Genomic DNA, 26,264 nt, shown 5'->3' on the forward strand with positions numbered 1-26,264 from the left:
GTTTTTAAAATGGAAAAAAACAAAGCCAATAATATACCACACCGAAAAATGATACCATATCTTTTGAGGGCAGCAAAACGAATTTGTAAGAAGCCTTTTTTAGCGACATGCCATATTTTTATCAGTAAACGATCTTTCCATTTTTCTGTAGCGATACCAAATGTTGGTTGAAGAAACAAAGAACACCCAAAGAAGTCTCCCAATATTCTTCCGCCTATAGCAACTGCATGCCAAATTGATTAGCAGTCACTTTTACTATTAAAAAATCTGAAAACCCAGCGATCAAGGAACAAAATTGTAAACCAACTAACATCTAATTGCTCTCGAACGATAGGGGGGATTGTAGCCTAGATTATTCTCTATGGATGCAAAAACATCCGACCAAGAGGGGTTCGAACCCCCGCCGTAATTGATTGCAGTCTTAATCACGTCCTTGTGCTAGCTGATCTACAATCGCCCTTGAACTTAATTTCTGAATAAGAGCAACTTAGGTCACGCAGTAAAAGTCAAGAAGTAAAGCTTGAAAAAGTGAAATCAAACGATTGTTCTAGAACAAAAGCAAAAATTTTGCATAAAAAGGACACACTCGTTTACATTAACAGCCTCAAACTTCGTTCCAGAGAGTAATTAACAAGAACAGAAAAAATCGATTCTTTTTCCAAAAGTGTTAGCTATTTTCACTTGATTTCGCATTTAAGCATACTCTTGTTTCCATGAGAAGCTAGACATATCATTATCAACACAAATACACATTAGATCTGCTAACTAAGACTATTTAGAACAAATACCGGGCATCTAAAACTTGGCTCTATGAGTCTATCACGTTTCTATCGATTTTGTTTTTTGATATCGATTCTGTTCATTTTAGATTACATAACTGCGTACCTTGCGCAGAATGAGCACATAATGAAACCAGCCTAGAGAGATCACCAAGATTTCGTTAAATGTTGAAAAATCTGCAAAAACTGGGTACAGCGAAAAAAAATTGTGTGACGCAATATTAGCCGGCTGAGATGACCGATAAGCTTTAAAAATGAAGACAATTTTGGTGGGCTTTTCATTTGACATTTAGCAGTGCACTTCCTACACTTGCGATCAGCAGCTCAAATCGTGAATAGGGATCAAATGAAAAAAAATCACCGAAAAGTTAAATGAACAAAAATAATTGGTTCTAACCTTGTTCGAGACCAATTAATACCCGCTAAAGCGCTAATATCTAAAATACGATCAATATATTGATCAGATCTCGCAACTTCCGTTGTTTATTTGGCGAGTATGAAACTTCGAGTTAAAAAAAACTTAACAGGTACTAACGATGTCTTCCATAGATTTGGCGCTGTCAAACTGGTTCTCAATCGCCTCTGGGTTGCCCCATGATAGACCTCCATTGAACAGCCTCAGATGGACATCCTTCATGTCTGACTGAAGATAACTCAGATAGTGGTCTTTGAACTTTTTCGGAATCACTGGCAGTTTTTCCTCTTCCTCCTCCTCGAGCACTTTTATGTCTTCAGTCTCCATCTTCACCTCCGAATTTTGCGACGAGGACTCTTTGTTTTCAGATGTACTTGCCTCAGCAGGCTTTTCAGCTGATTGAGTAGATTGATTTGTCGCAGCGGCGGTGACTTTTGCCTCCTCTTTAATTTTCTTCGACACCAACTTCTCCCTCACGGAGGGCAAATGCTTTCGCAAATCATTCCGCAACGCAAATTCCCGATTGCCCCATTCGTAAAGCCGCTTCATTAGAGAATCAAGTTGATCGACCGTGTCATACACAACCCAGTTATTTGGGCCAACTCTCGGAAGCAGTTTAGGGGGAATCTCTTGGCGAGTGAAATGTTTCAGGGGCATATTAGTCGAAGAGGAGTTTTGAGAAACAGCTGAAACGATACTTTTGATAACCTGAATCTCTGAGGACTCGTCCTCTTTCTTGACGGCTTCTGCTGTTTGGCCATTTGGTACGCTAGTCGAGTTCTCGACACTTGAGGCAACTTCGGAATTCTGCGACTGGGTTTCAATGACATCCGGTTCCTCTTTCGGAGGCGATGGCGTTTCGTAAGATATGTTGTAGCTGGCCCAGCATCTTTCCACCAAAATTCCTGGAACGCAATCCAGAATCCAATATTTATTATGGAATCTGTCATAGCCAATTGGCGTGAGGCGAGACAACTTTCCAACCAGTGCAGAAATTTTCTCAAACTCAGCATCACTTTTATCTTTCTCCAGATAGATTTTGCTTTCCTCTATTTCCTGTTCAAGTTTGATTTTCTTGAAGCGCTCTTCGCGATCTTTTCTCAATTTGGCAAGCTCCATTTCTTGTTGACGCCTTGACATGCTGCTCGTTAAAATAGCATGCTCTTCAGCGATTGTTAAAAACTTATCTTCGTCCATTTCGGTAGATGCACTGACCACTGTACTTGCAGTTTCTGCACTTTGTTCGCCGTAAACTTGTTCGCTCGCTTTGGCGATGATTTCAGCCTTCTTTGCATTCAAATCTGTCTCTTTATCCTGTTTTTCTTTCAAAAATTTTTGGTATTCCTGGTTAGCTCTCATCTTCCAACGTGAGCAATCAGTGTAGTAAGCTTGTCTGTCCTGTAGATACTGCTCATAAACTTCAGTTTTCAAAACTTCGTTTACAAAAAATGTAATTATGGCTAATTTTTCCTCAGCAGACAAATCAACAAAATCAATAGCTTTTAATTTTTCAGCGGCCAAAAACAATGCGGGTTCAGGTGTGAAACCAATCAACCTCTCCTGGTCGTTCAAAACATGGTTCAAATAAAGTCTGCACATATCAGAAACAGAATGACACGTAACGGTAACATGGGATAAATTAGTTTCCAAATCAACAAGCAATTCGTTCACTTGATCTTGTAACAATGACTTCAAAAGGGCTTCAACAATTGAGCTTAAAAACAGGAACCCATCACTGCCAATAGTTAAAGCCTCCAATAAAAAACTGACGCTAAAATCCAATTCGTAACTGTCGTCGGGTGATAAAATTCCTCTGAAAATTTGCATAAATTCTATCACCATCAGTACATCTCCATACATTTTCATTGAAACACCTTCGGGTAATTTTATCTGAGTCGGTTTGGGCAATGGTCGGACACTCTCATGCAGAAGATCATCCTGTTTAATCAAAACTGGTTTTGGCGGAGCTTCCGCTTTCAAAAGCTGCAACTGGCGCTGCTTCTCCAATCGTTTAGCTTTCAGTTCACACTCCCTTTGTTCAGGTGTCAAGTTCTTCCATCGTTCCTTTTCATCCAAATCCTTTCTTTTATCCAATATTAACTGCTTGGCCGCAGCAGGAATTCGTTCGCGCTCAAAAGCAGATAGAACTTTGGCTGAATGGGTAACCAGATGTTTAACACGTTTCTGTTTTTCTGGGTCATCTTTCCAACTACCACCTTCCAAAAGTTTTACCAACTTTGATATTATGGGGGGCTGTTGGTATTCGACCTTTAGTTTCCCTTTATCAGCTGTTGTTGAAAAGTGTTTGTTCATCAAATTCTGGGCAGCTTTAGCTTTGCTACTTTTACCAGGAGTGAACGGTTTCGTTTTCAAGCTAACAGGCGACTTCAGTTTAATAACAGAGAGTGGTATATCTTCATTATCATCAGAGCTGCTGTCGACAGACATTGCTACGATCGGTTTGCTATCACCGGTATTCTCGGTTGCAGACTTTTCTGGCTTATCTTCTGGTTTCTTCTTTGGTTTTGGCTTCTTCGGTTTCGGTACACTTTCAGATGAAGAACCATTTGTTAATTTTGTGTCGGTAGATTTCTCACTTTCTGATTTTGCTTTTCCCAAATTGCATAACGGTTCGTCTTCATCGGAACTGATTACAAATTGTAACGGCTTTTGCTGGTCTGCAGTTGCTTGAGGTTTACTATTCGAGATCTTTTTAGGTTTCTTTTCCGAGTCTTTCTCTTTGTCTTTATCTTTCTTTGGTTTCTCCGATTTACTGCTGGAAGATTTTTCCACCGGTTTTTCATGTCCATCTAGTTTTAATTTCTTAGGCTTTTTCGGTTTTTCACCCGATTCACTGATTTTACTTTTTGAAGATTTCTCGTCCGATTTGAACCCATTTGTTTTTCCATTGGGTGCGGGAGAAATCGGCAGTTTGGACTTCTTTTTCGGTTTTTCAGCTGAGTTGATATTTAGCTGCAGTTTGCTTGCCGGACTAGGCTTTGGTTTAGCAGAAGCTTGGTTGACAACTTTAGCAGGTTCTAAAACACACCAATACATTCCCAGCATAAATTTCCAACGCATTAGGACCGTCTTATTTCATTCGATTCGTGAAATTTCCCCAATTTTAAGATATCTTCCCAAAGAATCTTCCCAAAGAACTCGGACACTTAGGTTTTCGGTCACCCGACACTTTGGTTTTTGAGATATTCGCCATAAAATTACTTGTAATCAAATTAGCGTGAAATTGCAGCATGAGGTTTCCTATTCAACCCACTCACACACTGATCTTAAGCTCTGAAATTGGTCCTCCAAGGACAACAAAAACGTTATCACTTACTAAATCATCCCAACTTATTACATTGGGCGCACTTTCTCTTTGCCTTTCGTCAAAGGCGGACGAATTGCTCTCAACAACTGGTGTGACTCTCATTTTGGCTGTATCAAACTTAGGTTAAACGAGTTAGCCTCACTGGTTAAGGGGGGAAAGTTAGGGTGGAAAAAATAGGTTAAAGGTCTGTTCCATTCAAAACATTATGAATTTTTGCCTCCTCAGCCGTACATTTCTGAGAACCGTACATTTATGAGACTCGTGAAGCCCCAGAGCTTTTGAACTTCAATCCGATTTGACGCCCTAACTAACTCTTTTGTCAGTTTCCAAATTCTTGACAAGATCAATTTACATCAGGAAAAACAATTAATAACGGGAAAACTCAATAAAAATATGGTTTGACATCCATTAAATATCTTTGGCTTACAATTAGCAGTTCACTCAAGTAAATAAAAGAAACCGCAAATAAACTCGAGCTGACAATCTGGAAGACAAAAGATGAAGCAATTCAAAGCGTTCAATATAGTTGTAAGGCTATTTAAAAGCGAAACTCGGTATATTAATACTGCGGAAAAAAATTTGAAGCCCTCTTTGAAAAACTAACAATCATTGCCTGACTCATTAAATCGTCTGCAAGCACTTCACAAATGACGCCAGAGAAGATTGCTCTATTTTCAAACGTAGCCAGCAGATTGCCGGATAATACACTCAAGTAAGCTGTTCAGGCTTCGGGTTTTAAAACTTAGTTCATTGACAAAATTAGATCACATTTTATATCACTCAATATAGGGTTGATGAAGATGAAAAAAAACTCCAGAAGACAACATTTACACCCCTTTTTGCTACGCGTATATTAGACACTTATTCAAGTTGGAACATCAACCTTAAAATTTAACTCATACTCAGCAACGAACAGAAAAAATCGCTTTGCTCAACAACGATCAGAAAAAATTGTTTTGCATGTTGGATAATCATTTGGGCGCACTCCATGAACGATTTTGAAATAACTTTTCAGAACTGTTCAGAATGACTTTTTCTTCGTCAGTACGTTATGATTCTGTAATAAAACTTACTAAGCGGCTCTTCCTTCTTCTGTTGAGTGACGAGAAGCACTTCGTCATCAGATGAATACGGAGAGGAATCTGATGAAGATGAGCTGGCAATATCAGGGAAAACCTTTTCGTTAACCTTCAACATTGAATGGGGTGATTTCTTGTTGTTGAAGGAAATTGTGCTCTGCTTGAACTGATTGCCAGGTGAGTGTGAGATTACGTGACCTTGTTTTGGAGGCGCCCCGTTCATGACTGAGCTGATCATTGGGCGGTTCTCAGAGTCCGATTGAGGCGAGGTGCTGTTGGTGAGAGCTCTGGCGATGCCTTTAGTTGTGGTAACATTCGTGTTGTTATTGAAAGGTATCACTTGCTTGGGAATTTGGAGCGCTGACATGAGAAACTGAAAAGAAATGTTTACATTAATTCGGGAAAAATTAGTACAGGCAGTATTTGATGTAGTGATCTCCGAATGCTTCGGCATTCCTGTAACTGACAGTCGCAAAACATCGCTTCAGGTACAGAAAATAGTTTCTATGCACCTTTAATTTACAAACTTACACATTTCGATAACTGGACCTCTCAAGATCCCACAAAAACTAGTTTAATGTAGCTTGTTGGCAATTGAAGATGTACAAAAAATAGATACCAATCTGGCCTTTCCAGTTGCAACAATTGAGGTCTGCTAGCTTGATTAAGGTATAATTTCATACATTTGTGGACGTTAACTCACTTTAACTCTCAAAGTAAATGTAAATCAACACTCAATTGGGAACATATAATAGTACAAAATCTCAATTACTGGATATCTGTAAATTGTATTAAACTTGAAATCAGCCAAGGTCAACTTACAAAAAACAATTTGTTCAGGATCTCGCTAAAATTCTTTTTGAAAAAATGTTTCATCTTTGTTCTTGAGATGATTCTTTGATCTTGTATCAGAATTTGTTGTTCCAATGGGGTAGCACCTATTTTGAGCTATCAAAAGCTAGGCAACTGGTTTTGATTTCACGTGAAAGACACTTCTTCGTTCGTATTTTTGCCCAAATTTGTTAAGTTGGCTAGTCTTGTTGTACGGAGGCAATTGATTGTCTTATTTTCATGAGGTATTGTATCTTTTTAAAGTTTACGAACGTTTCATAGGAATAATGTTATTTTTCAACTCCATATCAGTTGGAGAATCATATTTGCTCCAGCCGAAACACATTTGCACAGCACAACTCAATTGGTTACAAGTGATGGAGTCCAATGGTTTCTAATTCCACCAATAATTAAGGGAGATGACTAAGGACTAATGCATTTAATAATCATTAATGAATTTGTCTTAATTAGGGAAGATTTGATGGCGTTTATATTTGTGATGCCACAGGCCATCTATCGGAGGGTTTTCACTTCGTATTTCATCGCTAAGGTTCAATCAAATACAATTCCGATAAATTTGACATTTTCTCTATTGCTAAACTTTCTAGTTGTTCGAATTAAGTCCATAAAGCCCGGGGTAACATTTTTTGTTTGCTGAATGAAAAAAGATTTTAAAGTTAGCCTACGTTTGAAGACAATTTTGCAAGAAGTTTTGCTTCAACAATTGATGTTTTTGCACTAAAGACCATTGTATCCGCGTATTGAATCATTTCCTGAATTTTTATATCAAGAAAATTCTTGCCATTTACGCAGACGCTGCACAACAAGATCTAGTGCAGTTCCTTGCAGTACGCAAGGATATAAGAAGGTGTAATCGGATTCAGAGTTATTTTCATTGATGAAAGAATTCATGATAAAACAAGGTTTAAACAAAACTTACAGAGATGAGTCGATAATTTTCATCTATCTATGGATAGTCTTTTTCTGATTAGAGTAGTAACAAATTTTTTTTCAGCTCTTAACGAGAAGTAACAAACACCATTTTCAGCTAAAAAAAAGTTGCATCTGAGCATAAACATGCTCAGATGCAATTATTTGAAAACCCTTAACTGATCAATGTACGAACTTATATGGTTACCAACTAATCATTGTTCCGACCCCCACTTTAGTGGGGGAGGGAGGAACTATATACTCACTTGGGTTTTTTTGTTCAGTCAATTTTGGCCGACCGATATATTAATCGTAGAGAATTGTCAGTGGTATCATTAAAAAGCCGGTCCAGCGTAGAATACGGAATTAAAAAGATTTTTTCAATTTACAGGGAGTTATCGAGGTTTAAAGTTTTGTGAACATTCGACTGTTTTTGTTCACATTTTCAGTAATTTTTCCTAAAATTTGGCACAATTTCGCTAATATAATTCAAATAATTTAAAATTTTTAACGGCAGAGTGTTGTTGTTACCGTTAGAGATAGAAGAGCGTTGATGAATTGTTTGATCGAAGTTTTTTTTGGCTAAAATTTTTGATAAATTTTTCAAAACTCAAATATTTTTCATCAAAAATGGCACAAAATATGGTTTTTTGGTCCACTTTGTTAAAGTTTGCCAAACTTAGTGACCTAGAAACCTTAACACAGACTCTCTAATATCAAAAAAATTGCTAGTTGCAATTAGGCGCCATATGAAAGTCTTCTGGAATTAAAACTTTGCCGTTTTTTGCAGATTTAACTCGATAATTATACAAAATGCATCTTTTTTTTTCAATGCTTGAAGAATTCCACTCAACAATTGGTCTAATTCGCACATAATTGGAACACTTGGTCGGTTTGCTGGGCGCGAGACAAAATCACGGAGAGATTTGATAATATCATGGACTCGAAGACTTTTTGGTTTTTATTTTGATGCTGCCTTTTTTCAAAATATTTTGCTTGTTTTTTTAATTTTAAATACTGACAATATTTTATATTTACGGCTCCTTTAATGAACGCTCCAATTTACGTAAGTTGGAAGCCAAATGTAGATACAGTTTGTTTTCAGAGAACCAAAGGGTTTTTATGGCTTTGAGGAAGAGTTTTAGTGAAATTTAATTGAATTCTTGTCTTCTGCCTTCAATTGTTATTCTTTTGGCAGTCTGATTTTTAAGTTTACCCACTAAAAGATCTAAATTTCTTCCTCAAGAGGTGCAAGTGAACCTTTGTATTCATTAGGTTGTTACCTAATGTCTCTTTTGTTATTGAATGTGTTTGTTTTGAGGAAATTTCTGTGATTTTTTGAACTTGTCAATTTATTTTATTTTAGTCAACATTATTCTCAGTAAGTACAGGTCAGCCTTTCCTCACTATAGAATATGAACTAATTTTGTGGCTGATTGTTTAAACAGAAAGTTTTCTTGCTTTTGTTACTACGAGTTTTCATACAAAATTTTCTGATTTTTGGGCATAATTGCCCAATTTTGCTGTTAATTTTGTTTCTTTTTTAAAGTGTCACATTATTCAACAATCTAATTTGAAAAAGCTATACAACATTTGAAACTGAACATAATTTTTGTTTTCATAGCAGATGGTTTGAAGGGCTGCGACACCGTTCTCTTGCAGAAATTTGCAGAGTTTTTTATTTTTGCCCTTTATTTGTTAATTTTTGTTGTCATATGCCAAATATTGTGTATTTAAAGGTCTCAATGGCCAACTCTAGATAAACAATTGGACTTAAATAACTGATATCGGTAAAAAACTAATGGCTGTTTTGACTTTCGAATTAAATTTCTAAAAAAAAAGAGTAATAGTATTCTTCAACTTATCCCTTTTTGTTCTGGTTTGCGTTTTTTTCGTATTTTACAATGTACTATCATTTTGTGTAAACTAGCCTCATTATTTAGAGCTCGTTTTAAGGATTTGTTGAATCAAACACTAATTTTTCTGTTGCTTAAACTTTTTAAATGATGTCTTCAGGGCTTAGACCATTTGTTTCAGAAGAATTTTGTGAAGTTTAGATACTTTTCAGTTTTTTTGGTTCTTTTGGTTGTCATTTTGTGATGGTCGCCTTACAAAAAGATGTTATGATGATAAAAGGAGACGCAAATGAAGATGTTATATTCTCGCGGTTAATATCTTATGGTTAATCGTGGTTAAATTTAATGGCTTCAAAACTGTGGTTTCGTAAAGTTGTTTGTGAAACTTATTAGTTCAGCTTGTATTTAATGTTATTTTATAGTCTTGTTTTAGTCTCATTAATAACAGTCGCAATTAGCTTTCCAAGTAGCTGCAAGACAAATTGTCCACTCTTTTAGTCGAAAGCTTTTGTTGGCTATGAATTTTGAAAAGATTTGTTTTTAATAAAAAAAGAGATAGATTTTTGAGATCTGCCAATTTTATTTCTGTTAAATTGTAGCTAAGCTTCTCTATATACAATACACATCATTTATCTTTTGAAAAACAATTTGCTCTTCATAACGGTTTTATTTTCCTCAAATGGTCTTTCTTCTTGGAAAAACCAGTTTTCATAAAACCAATTTTCGTAATTTTTGCAAATTTGCCCCTTTTTGTAGGTTTTTGTTCTCTTTTCACAGTATCACAATAATGGGCGTCATTTAACTTATAAATGTTGTCACCTGCAAAAAAGCAAACGAAGATTTTTATTAATTTTACTGATTAGCTTAATATTTAATTGATTGGGGAGACATCGTTTACGTGCATAATTTTTCGTTTTTACCTGTAATTGTCGTTCTTTTTGTTGTCGTATGACATATCCTCGATAATCAAAAGCCTCAGTCGCTCTCTATTGAGGTATAATAGATTCTCTCAATGATTTCATTTGATGCGCAGTGTTTCTAATCAGTTCGAGTTTTATTTTTTTAAAAAAGCAATGTTTTAATAAACTTTTGCCGCTTTTGCTCCTTTCTAGCCGACTTGTTGCCAATTCGCATTGAGGAAAAGTCCCATATTTTGTTCCAAAAAGTACCGGTTGATCTTCTTAGTATAATTTTTATCTGATGCCATTTTTGATTTGGTTACTAGTGGTTTTCAAAAAATGGACAAGGAGTTCCGGTCGTAATTAATATTTGTAACTATTTGATTTGTTTGCCGTCTTTTCTGGTAGTCATATTATGGTAGCCACAGGTCTCATAGGCCCTCTAGAGTAGATTGTTTTATTCGTTTAGTAGTTTGTTGTACGATATGTTGATATGTTAATTTTTTTTATCTCTTCCTCATTTGTTAGACAATTAAGTGAAAAATGTAGATGAGCGGGGTCGGAACTTAATGTGCGAACGCACATTACCGAGCCTCCTTGTTTAATGTAAATTTATGAATGCTTTCTAGACCTTCTACTGATAATCACCAATTTGAGCTTTAAATAATATTGGTACCAATTGATTTCTAGTCCACTAGACCTCCCAAGCTTAGTGATTATATATCGAATATGTAAAAAATACTAAAATGTGGGGCATAATTTTGCGGGAGCTGTAGTGTGAAAGATCTTTTTTTGTCCGCATATTGTACATAGTTATCCTGTGCATTCATTGTACAACAATTAATGTACATTATTCAACTGCATAATCGAAACCCTGTCATTGTAGGTTACAAGTCGTGCTTCATTTCCAAAACAAAACAAGAAAATGAGACTTGTGAAACATTTTGTGTAGGAAGTTCAATCTCTGGCACAAAAATTTATCTAATCATCGTTACAGCATTCAAATTCGAATATCAATACCAATTTGAAAGATTTGAGAAGTTCACAAGAACTCAAGATTGACGATTATCATTCAAATCAAACACTTTTTTCAAAGTACTTGCAGGTGACAATCGGACAATGAAACTGTACTCTCAGTCAATCTTTGTACTCAAAGTTGGCTAGTCTTGTTGTACGGAGGCAATTGATTGTCTTATTTTCATGAGGTATTGTATCTTTTTAAAGTTTACGAACGTTTCATAGGAATAATGTTATTTTTCAACTCCATATCAGTTGGAGAATCATATTTGCTCCAGCCGAAACACATTTGCACAGCACAACTCAATTGGTTACAAGTGATGGAGTCCAATGGTTTCTAATTCCACCAATAATTAAGGGAGATGACTAAGGACTAATGCATTTAATAATCATTAATGAATTTGTCTTAATTAGGGAAGATTTGATGGCGTTTATATTTGTGATGCCACAGGCCATCTATCGGAGGGTTTTCACTTCGTATTTCATCGCTAAGGTTCAATCAAATACAATTCCGATAAATTTGACATTTTCTCTATTGCTAAACTTTCTAGTTGTTCGAATTAAGTCCATAAAGCCCGGGGTAACATTTTTTGTTTGCTGAATGAAAAAAGATTTTAAAGTTAGCCTACGTTTGAAGACAATTTTGCAAGAAGTTTTGCTTCAACAATTGATGTTTTTGCACTAAAGACCATTGTATCCGCGTATTGAATCATTTCCTGAATTTTTATATCAAGAAAATTCTTGCCATTTACGCAGACGCTGCACAACAAGATCTAGTGCAGTTCCTTGCAGTACGCAAGGATATAAGAAGGTGTAATCGGATTCAGAGTTATTTTCATTGATGAAAGAATTCATGATAAAACAAGGTTTAAACAAAACTTACAGAGATGAGTCGATAATTTTCATCTATCTATGGATAGTCTTTTTCTGATTAGAGTAGTAACAAATTTTTTTTCAGCTCTTAACGAGAAGTAACAAACACCATTTTCAGCTAAAAAAAAGTTGCATCTGAGCATAAACATGCTCAGATGCAATTATTTAAAAACCCTTAACTGATCAATGTACGAACTTATATGGTTACCAACTAATCATTGTTCCGACCCCCACTTTAGTGGGGGAGGGAGGAACTATATACTCACTTGGGTTTTTTTGTTCAGTCAATTTTGGCCGACCGATATATTAATCGTAGAGAATTGTCAGTGGTATCATTAAAAAGCCGGTCCAGCGTAGAATACGGAATTAAAAAGATTTTTTCAATTTACAGGGAGTTATCGAGGTTTAAAGTTTTGTGAACATTCGACTGTTTTTGTTCACATTTTCAGTAATTTTTCCTAAAATTTGGCACAATTTCGCTAATATAATTCAAATAATTTAAAATTTTTAACGGCAGAGTGTTGTTGTTACCGTTAGAGATAGAAGAGCGTTGATGAATTGTTTGATCGAAGTTTTTTTTGGCTAAAATTTTTGATAAATTTTTCAAAACTCAAATATTTTTCATTAAAAATGGCACAAAATATGGTTTTTTGGTCCACTTTGTTAAAGTTTGCCAGACTTAGTGACCTAGAAACCTTAACACAGACTCTCTAATATCAAAAAAATTGCTAGTTGCAATTAGGCGCCATATGAAAGTCTTCTGGAATTAAAACTTTGCCGTTTTTTGCAGATTTAACTCGATAATTATACAAAATGCATCTTTTTTTTTCAATGCTTGAAGAATTCCACTCAACAATTGGTCTAATTCGCACATAATTGGAACACTTGGTCGGTTTGCTGGGCGCGAGACAAAATCACGGAGAGATTTGATAATATCATGGACTCGAAGACTTTTTGGTTTTTATTTTGATGCTGCCTTTTTTCAAAATATTTTGCTTGTTTTTTTAATTTTAAATACTGACAATATTTTATATTTACGGCTCCTTTAATGTACGCTCCAATTTACGTAAGTTGGAAGCCAAATGTAGATACAGTTTGTTTTCAGAGAACCAAAGGGTTTTTATGGCTTTGAGGAAGAGTTTTAGTGAAATTTAATTGAATTCTTGTCTTCTGCCTTCAATTGTTATTCTTTTGGCAGTCTGATTTTTAAGTTTACCCACTAAAAGATCTAAATTTCTTCCTCAAGAGGTGCAAGTGAACCTTTGTATTCATTAGGTTGTTACCTAATGTCTCTTTTGTTATTGAATGTGTTTGTTTTGAGGAAATTTCTGTGATTTTTTGAACTTGTCAATTTATTTTATTTTAGTCAACATTATTCTCAGTAAGTACAGGTCAGCCTTTCCTCACTATAGAATAAGAACTAATTTTGTGGCTGATTGTTTAAACAGAAAGTTTTCTTGCTTTTGTTACTACGAGTTTTCATACAAAATTTTCTGATTTTTGGGCATAATTGCCCAATTTTGCTGTTAATTTTGTTTCTTTTTTAAAGTGTCACATTATTCAACAATCTAAATTGAAAAAACTATACAACATTTGAAACTGAACATAATTTTTGTTTTCATAGCAGATGGTTTGAAGGGCTGCGACACCGTTCTCTTGCAGAAATTTGCAGAGTTTTTTATTTTTGCCCTTTATTTGTTAATTTTTGTTGTCATATGCCAAATATTGTGTATTTAAAGGTCTCAATGGCCAACTCTAGATAAACAATTGGACTTAAATAACTGATATCGGTAAAAAACTAATGGCTGTTTTGACTTTCGAATTAAATTTCTAAAAAAAAAGAGTAATAGTATTCTTCAACTTATCCCTTTTTGTTCTGGTTTGCGTTTTTTTCGTATTTTACAATGTACTATCATTTTGTGTAAACTAGCCTCATTATTTAGAGCTCGTTTTAAGGATTTGTTGAATCAAACACTAATTTTTCTGTTGCTTAAACTTTTTAAATGATGTCTTCAGGGCTTAGACCATTTGTTTCAGAAGAATTTTGTGAAGTTTAGATACTTTTCAGTTTTTTTGGTTCTTTTGGTTGTCATTTTGTGATGGTCGCCTTACAAAAAGATGTTATGATGATAAAAGGAGACGCAAATGAAGATGTTATATTCTCGCGGTTAATATCTTATGGTTAATCGTGGTTAAATTTAATGGCTTCAAAACTGTGGTTTCGTAAAGTTGTTTGTGAAACTTATTAGTTCAGCTTGTATTTAATGTTATTTTATAGTCTTGTTTTAGTCTCATTAATAACAGTCGCAATTAGCTTTCCAAGTAGCTGCAAGACAAATTGTCCACTCTTTTAGTCGAAAGCTTTTGTTGGCTATGAATTTTGAAAAGATTTGTTTTTAATAAAAAAAGAGATAGATTTTTGAGATCTGCCAATTTTATTTCTGTTAAATTGTAGCTAAGCTTCTCTATATACAATACACATCATTTATCTTTTGAAAAACAATTTGCTCTTCATAACGGTTTTATTTTCCTCAAATGGTCTTTCTTCTTGGAAAAACCAGTTTTCATAAAACCAATTTTCGTAATTTTTGCAAATTTGCCCCTTTTTGTAGGTTTTTGTTCTCTTTTCACAGCATCACAATAATGGGCGTCATTTAACTTATAAATGTTGTCACCTGCAAAAAAGCAAACGAAGATTTTTATTAATTTTACTGATTAGCTTAAAATTTAATTGATTGGGGAGACATCGTTTACGTGCATAATTTTTCGTTTTTACCTGTAATTGTCGTTCTTTTTGTTGTCGTATGACATATCCTCGATAATCAAAAGCCTCAGTCGCTCTCTATTGAGGTATAATAGATTCTCTCAATGATTTCATTTGATGCGCAGTGTTTCTAATCAGTTCGAGTTTTATTTTTTTAAAAAAAGCAATGTTTTAATAAACTTTGGCCGCTTTTGCTCCTTTCTAGCCGACTTGTTGCCAATTCGCATTGAGGAAAAGTCCCATATTTTGTTCCAAAAAGTACCGGTTGATCTTCTTAGTATAATTTTTATCTGATGCCATTTTTGATTTGGTTACTAGTGGTTTTCAAAAAATGGACAAGGAGTTCCGGTCGTAATTAATATTTGTAACTATTTGATTTGTTTGCCGTCTTTTCTGGTAGTCATATTATGGTAGCCACAGGTCTCATAGGCCCTCTAGAGTAGATTGTTTTATTCGTTTAGTAGTTTGTTGTACGATATGTTGATATGTTAATTTTTTTTATCTCTTCCTCATTTGTTAGACAATTAAGTGAAAAATGTAGATGAGCGGGGTCGGAACTTAATGTGCGAACGCACATTACCGAGCCTCCTTGTTTAATGTAAATTTATGAATGCTTTCTAGACCTTCTACTGATAATCACCAATTTGAGCTTTAAATAATATTGGTACCAATTGATTTCTAGTCCACTAGACCTCCCAAGCTTAGTGATTATATATCGAATATGTAAAAAATACTAAAATGTGGGGCATAATTTTGCGGGAGCTGTAGTGTGAAAGATCTTTTTTTGTCCGCATATTGTACATAGTTATCCTGTGCATTCATTGTACAACAATTAATGTACATTATTCAACTGCATAATCGAAACCCTGTCATTGTAGGTTACAAGTCGTGCTTCATTTCCAAAACAAAACAAGAAAATGAGACTTGTGAAACATTTTGTGTAGGAAGTTCAATCTCTGGCACAAAAATTTATCTAATCATCGTTACAGCATTCAAATTCGAATATCAATACCAATTTGAAAGATTTGAGAAGTTCACAAGAACTCAAGATTGACGATTATCATTCAAATCAAACACTTTTTTCAAAGTACTTGCAGGTGACAATCGGACAATGAAACTGTACTCTCAGTCACAAGGAGCAATATGTAAGAACGCTTCTTTCAAATCAAGTAACATTTGCAAAACTCATTTTGATTAACCTGCCAAAGGCATTCATTCTCAATTGAATCAACTGGTATCGTGAATTAACAAAAAGAAAACTGAAAGTCTCCGGCCCTCTTTGAACATTAAAAACAAATTAGGTGCCAGAAGGCAAACGTAAAAAAATCTTCAAGAACATTGAACTTGAACTGATACAACAGCTATTTTCTGTAACAGACTTGAAAAAAATAGGCATGATAGTAAAGAAATCCTCAACCTAGTTCCAGTACAGAACAGGTCTAATTTGAATAATGGAAATTCTTTTCCAACAGCCCCGTATGATATTGACTAGGGATGCAGTCTGATAAAATTTGAGCTGGATTTTTCAAGGCGAGTCCTTGTAGCAAGCAACTCGATTCAGTCACCTTCTCTTAAGTTGATCTGCTTTTTTTTTTAAAAAAAAAGAAAGTCGCTGTCATTAATGTTGTAGTTGCTTTTACTATTTGATATGCGCATTAGGATGTCATGCATTGCAATATATAAAAAGGCAAAAATCTCAATTCATTAAGTACATCTTTGTAGTTTAAGAAAGCGTCAAAATTGGTCTTAAAGAGTTACAGACGAACCGTAAACAGCTATTGGAGCTATATAACCTGTATCAGCATTGAGTTTAGTTGTAACTGCACATAATCTAGATAAACTGTGCTGTGCCTAATTGAGTAGAGAGCAGATAGTTCTTTTGCACCTCTTGCGGGTGTTTCATTTCCCGCTTCAAAAATCACTCCAATAAAATTGATTAAAAAAAGTAAAGAGATTAGAGATTAAAAGTTAGTAATTCTGTCAATGCTAAGTGCTCTAAATATATTCCATTAAAACCTCTAGAGAAGTTCCTATCAAAAACTAGATTACTAAAAAGTAGCAAAAAGCAGAATCAGGAGATTTCAGCAAAAAAATCACAAAAATTCGCGGAGATCTTCATAAAAATTACTAATTATCTCTAATAAAATGAATCAAAACTGACATCAAAATCATCAACCTGCATCAAAAACAACTAAATTGGACCATAGGCATCCCCAAATGCTATAAAAACTTGAAGAACACAAAGAGCATATAAAAACAACTTGAAAGAAATCTTAGAAAAAAAAGCTTTTTTGATTTCACAAGAGCATATAGAGCCAAATACGTTAAATGGAGCATAAAGAAAACTGAAAAACTTCCAAAACAATAGGAAAACCCAATAGGCTAAGAAACTTCTCATAGTTTAGAAAAAAAGCGAAAAACAGCAAAAAATTAAGAAGAACAATTAAAAAAGTTTAAGTTTATTGTCATTTTTCTTCAAAAAAAATCGTTTAAAACTTAAGAAAATGTAATCACTTGGTATCTAAAGACTCATTAACTAACATGCGTCTATTTAAAGCCCATACAAAGCAATATAACAAGAAAAAACGCAAAAAATTGCCAAAATTCGCCTAAAATTCAGCAAAATAGCTGAAAAACCAGCAAAAATGCTATAAAATTCTTATTAATGACCAAAAACCTACAAACCACTATTAAAGCAACCTTAAAAATAACACAATATTATAATAAGACTTCTAAACCAAAAGAATTTAAAAAAACGGTTTTAAAAAGCTGCACGTGAACACAAAATTTCTCTCGCTTACAGAAATGTTTTTCACACCTCAATTTCTCGCTCTCTCGAAAACAGCGCAATGAACAAAAAACCACTCTCTTTTCGCTCCCCTCTTAACTTTTGTTCAGCACCCAAACCACTAAAATTTTTCACGCGTTTCATTTCCTGCTTCAAAATTCACTCCAACTAAAGTGATTTAAAAAAAGGACTTCTCCAATACTCCTCTTCGAGTCGTAAAAAGGACTTCTCCAATACTCCTCTTCAAGTCGTAAAAACACAGCACACCAATGCAATTCAGATTCTTTGAAATGTAAAAAAAATAGGAGCGCTAGAATAGCCGGCTGAGAAGATGAGGGCGGCTATTAATCACTTTAAAAAAGTAAGCGGAGGATTTTGACGCATGTTTCTGAGTTACTTCTGTTTTCGCTGTATTTTCTCGCGCGGGAAACATCTTTCTGAAATGGCGGAAAAAAATAGAAATTCAAACCTCAATATGTTCATGAGAAACAAAATTTGAAAACTTTCCTATCAATTACTGATTAAGTTTTGCAAGTGCCTTCCTCGTTTTTGTATCAAAAGAGTGCTTTTCTGCCTTTGTATCTCTCTGCAGAAGATAGCGATCGGCCAAAATAGACTGAACAAAAAGTCGTGTTGGTATATTGTATTACTAACCCTCAAAAAAATTTGAGGGTTAGAAGAAAAATACATATAATGAGTGTGAAAGTTCAATTTAACAGCAAACTTTTCCAATCAGATCATATCGCCATTCTGAAAAACGGCACAATTTTAAAAAATGAAATTATCATCTGAGAGACTGACCTTAAAATTTTCTAGCATTTGTATAATCAAATATAACATGAAAACTTACAGAAAGGTACTCATTTACCACCAAAGGAAATATGCTGCTTAATTGTAACCAGCATGTCCGATGCACTTTTATTTTGCCCAAAGTATTCAACAAATTCTCCTGTAGGGTTCAACAGATAACATATTATGCTGTGATCAACAACGTAATCGCCATCCTCATCTTTTGGTCCCTTGTTAAAGTAAACTTTAAACGTTTTCACAACTTTTGTAATTTCTTCTATTGATCCAGTTAAACCAATAAAGTCAGCATGAAATTCTTTCAGGTAATTATCAATTTTTTCGGGAGTATCACGTTCAGGATCTACAGAAACGAAAACTGGCACCGACGCATACCCCAGCCTCTGAAGTTCAGCATGCACCTGACTCATTTTTTCTAGCTCTTCTGGGCAAATATCCGGGCAATTTGTGAATCCGAAGTAAAGCAGAACCCATTTTCCTTTGAAATCTTCGTTGCTGACAATCTTGTCGTTCAAACTTTTGAGCTGAAATGGTCCACCAATTGCCGGCCTACCTATCGAAACGTTTTTGCGTCTGATACTATTCTTTTCAACCCTCTGTCTAGATTTCTCAAAATAATAAAGAATAAGTCCAGCAGCTACAGCGAAAGCACTCACGCCGCCCCAGATTTTAATGAGGCTTCTCTTCTCATCCGAGCTTTTTTGAGTTTCTTTGTACTTTTGATCGAAATACTTCCAAGGCTGCTCAGGATTACTCCTAATAGAGAAAATTGATAACCCAGAGCATCGTGTACACTTTGAAAAGACTGTGCCAAATAACTTACGGTTCACATTCATCTGAAAACAAACTTCATATCGATCAACAGGAAGATCAGTAATCGTTTTTTTCCATGTAAGTTAATAATGAGTTCAGTTCAAGATTTCTGATTTTTAGGCATCCGCCTCCGTCGATCAACTCTTTCGTCGGGGGGTCATTTCCCCAGCAAAATGACTTTTTAAATTTTTCCGTAATCCAGTGTTGGTCTAATCTATTCTTGAAAATGTCCGCACTTCGTACGGTAGATTACAGCCATCACTGTCAAACCCAATCCCGATGAAACAATGCGGAAATTGTTGGCTCTGCCCCTCAGACATGGAGGCCTGAATATACAACATCCAGATCAGCGACTGAATGACTACACGAACTCATGTCTAATTTCAGATGCCTTCGCAGCCTGTCGAGAAGACGAATCTCAATTAAGCAAATTAACGATACAGATAAGACAACAGAACTCGAAGTCGTTAATTGAGCGCAGAAACCAAGTACTGAATGATATGGACGAAAAAGAACAATTCATTGTGACATTAGCTTCAGAGAAGGGTTCGTCCAATTGGTTGAATTCTCTGCCAATATAAGGATTCTGTAAAAAATACGGATTCAACATGAATAAATCAGAATTTCGAGATGGGCTGTGTTTGAGATATTATTGGGACCTTGAGAGAACCCCCGAACATTGCGCATGTGGAGAAAAATGGACAATCGCACACTCCCTCAACTGCCCGAAAGGATATACTCACCTGAGGCATAACGAAATCCGTGATTGTTTCGGAGAGTTGTTGAATCAGGTTTGCCATGATGTAGAGATAGAGCCTAAACTTCTTCCGCTTCAAGGCGAGAGCTTTGCAAGCAACTCAATAACCAAAGATGATGAGGCTCGACTCGACATTAAAGCAAATCGATTGTGGTAGTCACCATTCCACCGTACCTATTTCGACGTCAAGGTCTTCAATCCGCATGCCAAATCATGTCCAAAAAACACCAAGGACGCTTACAGGTATCATGAATCACTGAAGAAACTGAAATATTAAAAAGCGGGTTGTCGATGTTGATCAGAGCTCCTTCACGCCACTGATCTTCTCATGTACTGGCGGAGCGAGCCCCAACACGAACAAAGTCATCACAACGATGGCCCAGAAATTGAGCCACAAACGAGAAGAGAGTTTTAGCGATATTGTTAGTTACATACGGACGAGGTTATGCTTTGCACTTCTACGAAGCTGCCTCCTGTGCATAAGAGGCTGCAAAGTTTTTAAAAAACCGGAACTAACCGAATCATCCATAGGGGCCATTATAGAGGAGGGAAGGCTCAAATAATTTTAGTTTCTAGACGCGATGATTATGACTGTCATCTAATGTTCCTTACAATGCTATCTCTCACTTTGTGAACAACAATAAAGGGCCGTGTACACCATCCGGCATCGATGGATGTAGGTCGAAAAAAAGGGCATGATGAGCAGCACTTAGTAGCCGGATGACGCACTCCAAGTTGTTCCCCTCCAGACAGTGTAAAGACGGCCCAGTCACAAAAATAACTAACAAGTGGAGACGAAACACCTATATATATATATATATATATATATATATATATATATATACACATATATATATATATATATATATATATATATATATATAGCACACATAGGGAACTGGAATGGAAGGATTAAAATAAAAATGGAACATCAAGGAATAAGCAAAGGAATAAAGATAAGCAGCCAAACACTCAGTGCAGCCTTCCCTCCTCCACGACGGCGCTAATCGAAGTCTCACTGAGAACACGAGGCTTGAGGACACTCAGAGCTTATAGTGTCGGCGTACGGCTCTCCGCGTTTTTCGCTGATCTTGGTTGCGAGTTGTTTCATAACGCGCGATGCTGATGGACCTGCACCACCCGAACAAGCAAAAACCAGTGCATTGAAGCTGCTGTGTTCGGTTTCGCGGATTCGCTCTTCGTACTTATTTCGCTTGATGCTCTCGTGATATTTGTATGCATCTTTTATGGTCTTAGAGCAGCTCTTCGCATGAGGGTTGAAAATCTTCACATCGAAGAAAGTGCGATAAAAGCGGGAGCCCCACAGACCTTTTGCCTTGATGTCCAGTCGAGCGTCATCATCAGTGGTGGTGGAATTACTCGAGAAAATTTCTCCATCGAGCGACTGAAGTTTTGGCTCTATCTGTACATCGTGGCAAACGTCATCCATCAGGTTTGCAAACACATCCCTAAATTCGTTGTGTCGTAGGTGCGTATAACCGCCTTTAGCGCAATGGAGGGCATGGGTGAGGCTGAATTCTTTCCCGCATGGGCATATGGCTGGCGTGTTCTTCGCTTCCCAGGTGTAGCGAAGTGCTATTCCATCACGGAACTCAGTCTTCGTGAGGTCAAAACCATGTTTTGACAACGGAAGCGCGTTAAGCCAGCTGGATGCTCCTTTCTCCGAGGCCAGCTGGATGGTATACTTCATTTCTGGTAGGTTGTTTTCGATTCTGGATTTTTTTGAGATGAGTTCACGTTGATTGTCTGCTTTCTGTCTGAGACTGATCTTGGTTTGTTCTACTTCACATTGTTGAATATTATTGAATGAAGTCAAAGGTTTTGAGAGTTCAATTGATTGCTCAAGATTTTTTGAAGATCTTGTGGGAGGGCGATGTTAAGCCCACCCATTCTGAGAGTGAGAGAAAAAAGTTCTCTTTCCTCTTGGATTACTTCTTTGCCGACGATGTTCGGTATGACTCGGCCAAGCCGCTCCTCCACCTTGTCCAGAACCCCGTCCATGGAAGGTGTAGTACGCGAGAGGAAGCTCAACTTCTGTTGAACCCCCCTCGTCAAACATGCATATGCATTCTGGGGAGAGGTGAGAGCAAATTTATGTCTTTTTCCTCTTACATTGCTATTATGTCTTTTCCTGAAGCTATTTAATAGTTAATCTTTGTTGTAGCACCGTGTTAAACTGAATTCACGTTTTTCTCTTTTCTCACGGTAGATCATTTCAATCTTTCGGGGCTTTGACGGTTTAAAAAATCCCTATTTCCAGTCCGGGCTTTTGCGTTAACAGTTGATGTTTCTTTCTGAAACTTCCAAGCCATTTTAACGTATTGCCAGACACTCCTACCATTTAAAGAATAGGCAAATCTTTGGTTAGACAGTGTCCAATGCTTTTCTGAATTCAAGAAAAATGACATCAATTTACCTTCTCTCATCATAAACTGCGGCTGTCCACTCGTCAACGAGTTGAAGATGTATATGGTATGGCAATAGATCTACCTGGCATTAAACTAAATTGTCTCTTACTGATTACACTGTTACCGTTTAGTAGTAGAAGACAAGGCTTCTGGAATTCATCCACGGGTGGTCCACACCCTTCTTCGTCAGTCAGATGAGCTTTGTGTGGATGTTACAGTACATAAGCAGCAAACTCTCCAGAAACAGGAGTCGTTCTCCATAAATCGTTTCCTAAGGAATTATGCGTTACATTGAGTTGCAAACACTGAAAAAAACAGTTAGCATGTCTGCTTCTACTTTTAATCTCTGTTAAACTAAATTTCTCATTATCGAGGCACGGGAAGCTTTCATTTCTCTTGATTTTATGATTGACGTAACTCCAGCAGAACAATTTCTGGTTTACTTTACTCCAATGCCACCTTTTCTTCAAATTTCCAAATTTTGCTTTCTTTTTTTCTCACATTGCTTTCCTTTTCATTACTCTTTAAAACTGTTTGTTTTTTCTTTACAGTAGTTTCCAGGCACCATTTTTCTTTCTGATTACATTTTCTGCCTCATTTTACAAAGGGTTTTTGCTGATTCAGCCGCAGTCATTTTGTCCAAAGAGACACAGTTTGTTTTGATGCTTTGACATTTGTCGCTAAATTTTTTGTTTCCAATACTTACCAAAGTTTCCATAGTCACATTTTTTTAAAGTTTCGGCCGTATTTCGTTTTAGAATCGATTTCGACTGCCAACAAAGCTTGTACAAGCCAATAGTGTTTTTCCCCAAAGCCTCCCATATTTCAAATTTAGTTGGTTCAATTGAACCATCAGTGAAAAGAAGATCTAGCAAGGAACTTCCCTGGTGTCTACTTGTTCTAATTGCGTATTAGACGCATTGCTCTAGAGAAAAGTAATTTACAGCTTCAAAAAATTTTACCTCTTTCAATTTCTTGTGTGGCAGTTGTGCTTGTTTGTTCTATTCAATTTTGGGGAATTTAAATTGCCAAAAATGATCTTGAGTTTGCTGGAGGTTTAGCGTTTAGGTACTTGTTGAGTGAGCAATCTTTTTCGGTTTGTGCCTTTTGTATACCAAAGTGAGATGTAGTTTTTTCCGCATTGTTTTCCGCACATGCGATTCTCGCATTTTGTAAACTTTCCTCTGTTCCAATGTGAGGTTCAGAATTCGAACCCATACAACATCATCAACCATGTCACTTGCGATCTCGCTATTAACAAATGTAATTTGTCTTCAAACTTTTTCATGGGCTTGACTATAATTTCTGTTTGTTGTGTTTTGTTACCTTCTTCTTTAACCACTTTGCATTTAATGAAACATTCGCAGCGACGAGGTAATCGTGATCCTCTTTAGCAATTTAAAACAGATACTTATTAATTCGTTGTGACGGGGACAATTTTAATGTTTACCCAATTTTCCTGCAAAAGAGTTCGTTTTTCTGGGGTTTAAAAAACAGTCAAAATTATATAAGAACTTCAAGCCCCAAAAACAAGGCGTTATCTAAACTTTGGCCAAAATCAACTCAATTGTTATCTCAGATGTAAACATTTGAAGTTGAACCTGAATAGCTGTTGACACTTTACAGGCATTTTTCCACTGTTGGCAGCTATTATATTTTTATTGCACTCTGATCTGGCTCGGTTCACCCAGTTGCTGGTAGTGTGTCGTTTAAAAGATAAACACTACTTCTACTATCAATTAAGGCAATTATCAATTTGTCTAACATTATATTGGCAAACAAATCCTTCACTGGGCTGTTTCTGAAGTAAAGTTTTTTTACGTAGCTTGTTGAAAACAAAGCCCTTCCATCTTCAGCTATTTCTCGTTTAAATAGAGCACTTTCCTTTGAAATGATTTGGTCTCCCACATTCAGAAAAATTCCTGCTTTCCTTAGATGCAAGATTTCGCTGACCGCAACGGCGACACTTTTCTCTCAAAACCCACCGCTGTCTTTAACTGCTCGGCACGACTCTTGTGCGAATGATCTCGGATTCTGTTTTCGCCTCCGAGTGTTGGCGTTTGCGCCCTACTGTCGCAATTGGTTTGTCTATTATCAGCGCTGCTTCTGTTAGCGCTATTATAGTTTCGGTTTCTATCTCCGGTTTTTCTTGAGCTTCGCTCACTTCCGTGCAAGAAACTCTTGGCCCTTGCGATGAAATTTTTTGATTATATTTCCTGTTAGATTGATTAGTCTGCAATATTGGTACTAAATTATAAATCGAACTAACTACTTGAATGTTTTTATTCGACTGGATGGCAGAAACCCGCTGCTCATTGTTTTCCTCCTCAATTCTCATGACTCCTTCAATATGTAGTGCTCTTTCTAAAGCTTTGTCCAAAGTCATATCCGCGGCACCCAAGTTCTTTTATGTCGAGTCGTACTTGACTATTTTTTTGCCTTCAAGACATCCCCTCAAAATGAGGTGTTCTTATATCCCATTAGACTCTTGGAGGTACGCTTTCAAGGCTAAAGTTTGCAAATCACCAAGAAAATCTGAATTTTTCACCCGGCTTCTGGACTCTCCTAGCTAGTCTCCCCGGAAAACTACAGTCTTCTCATTATACTGTTGTCTGAAAGCCTTTACGGTCTAACCGTAGCTCTTCCTAGTCTCCTCCGGAAGTGTAAGATAGAAATCAATAGCCGACTTTTGTAGCCTTAACGAAAAATAATGCGGCCGTTCATCAGTTTCGTTTTCCGCCACGTTTACTGTTTCTTTTCTTTGCTACCTCTGAAATTGTGAGAAGAGCTCAAAGTGTGTAAACATAACTTTCAAAATCATTTGAACCCTTAAAAAAACTCCGGTAAAAACGTTTTTGAGGAGTGACGCGCCATCCTTTTACTTAAAAGCAGCTGTAATTCAAACTATTTGCTCAATTTATAATTTTCAAACTATAGCTTTGTTCGGAACCCGAACTACATTTTCGAAACTCTAACCCACCGGCCCTTAAATCTTATTGACACTGTAATTCTTTCTTAAAAATTTTTTAAAAAACTCGAGGTTCAATGGTATATTTTAAGTCAAGTTACGTCGAATTCAAATACGCTTGATTTTTAACGCTTTCTTGTTATCGAAGAAACATGTACAAACCGATTTACCTTTAAAAGTTTAGGGAGTACTCAATTTAAAGTTCGAAGATGCAGTGTTCCTTGTCGAATCTCAACACCAGTTCAAAATTCTTATGCGGGGTCGTGATGTTAAAACGTCAGACTCGTGTCTGAAATTGATTTTTAAACAAAAAATAGATTTTTTAGAAACCAGTACAACACTTAATATTATTGGGTGGTAGTTTTCTATTTACTTTTAATATCTGTCGCCCCCATAGTAGCCACTCGTGCGCAATATTCTATGTCTTTGGCTAATTGAGCGTGGTACTTGTTTAAAATGCAAAGCTAAAAGTTAAATTATTAAGTATATCAATGAAAAAAAGTTGGTTTAAATAAATTCAGACTTTACAGAATGGTTACCTCTGATGGCAGGTCTGATGTTCAATGAATGAATTTATTCCTCGTTTTGGTTGGTACCCAATATCAATTCTATCATCGTGGTGAATTAACCAAGTCAACAAAGATATTTCAATTTCGTTGATTTGTATCGGAGACCGAGCTTTGCTTAATCAACAGTCTACTTTCTATTCTGACACCTGTCAACCTTGTGTCAGCTATAAATCAGGTGAAAAATAAAATTTTAAACTGAATCTTCAACCTTGAAACCCAAGGATTTTAGTACATCTTTTTTTATACGTGTGACACTCACATGGCGATGAGCTAACCGGCTCCACAAAATATAACAATCTCTGATTGCTCGCACACGGTATGTTTTTTAAAACGTAACCCATCGGTCCTTGTCTGTCTAATTA

The 26,264-nt window shown here is 36.1% G+C and overlaps 2 protein-coding genes across 2 annotated transcripts in view; one reads left to right on the forward strand and one right to left on the reverse strand.

Moving 5' to 3' along the window:
• Nucleotides 1-6,070, reverse strand: part of LOC142344650 (uncharacterized) — a 116,550-nt gene extending 110,480 nt beyond the window's left edge. The window contains exons 1-2 of the mRNA XM_075396467.1: nucleotides 5,596-6,070; nucleotides 1,315-4,232 (exon numbers count right to left, since the gene is read on the reverse strand). Of these exons, the coding sequence (XP_075252582.1) occupies nucleotides 1,315-4,232; nucleotides 5,596-6,055 (3,378 nt within the window). The 5' untranslated portion in view covers nucleotides 6,056-6,070. The remainder of the gene's footprint in view (nucleotides 1-1,314; nucleotides 4,233-5,595) is intronic.
• Nucleotides 1-26,264, forward strand: part of LOC142344652 (spliceosome-associated protein CWC27 homolog) — a 242,091-nt gene that overhangs the window by 150,021 nt on the left and 65,806 nt on the right. The gene's annotated exons all lie outside the window — the stretch shown is intronic.

Source organism: Convolutriloba macropyga, chromosome 8 (assembly GCF_964194025.1).
Source record: "Convolutriloba macropyga chromosome 8, txConMacr16.3, whole genome shotgun sequence".
NCBI lineage: Eukaryota > Metazoa > Xenacoelomorpha > Acoela > Convolutidae > Convolutriloba > Convolutriloba macropyga.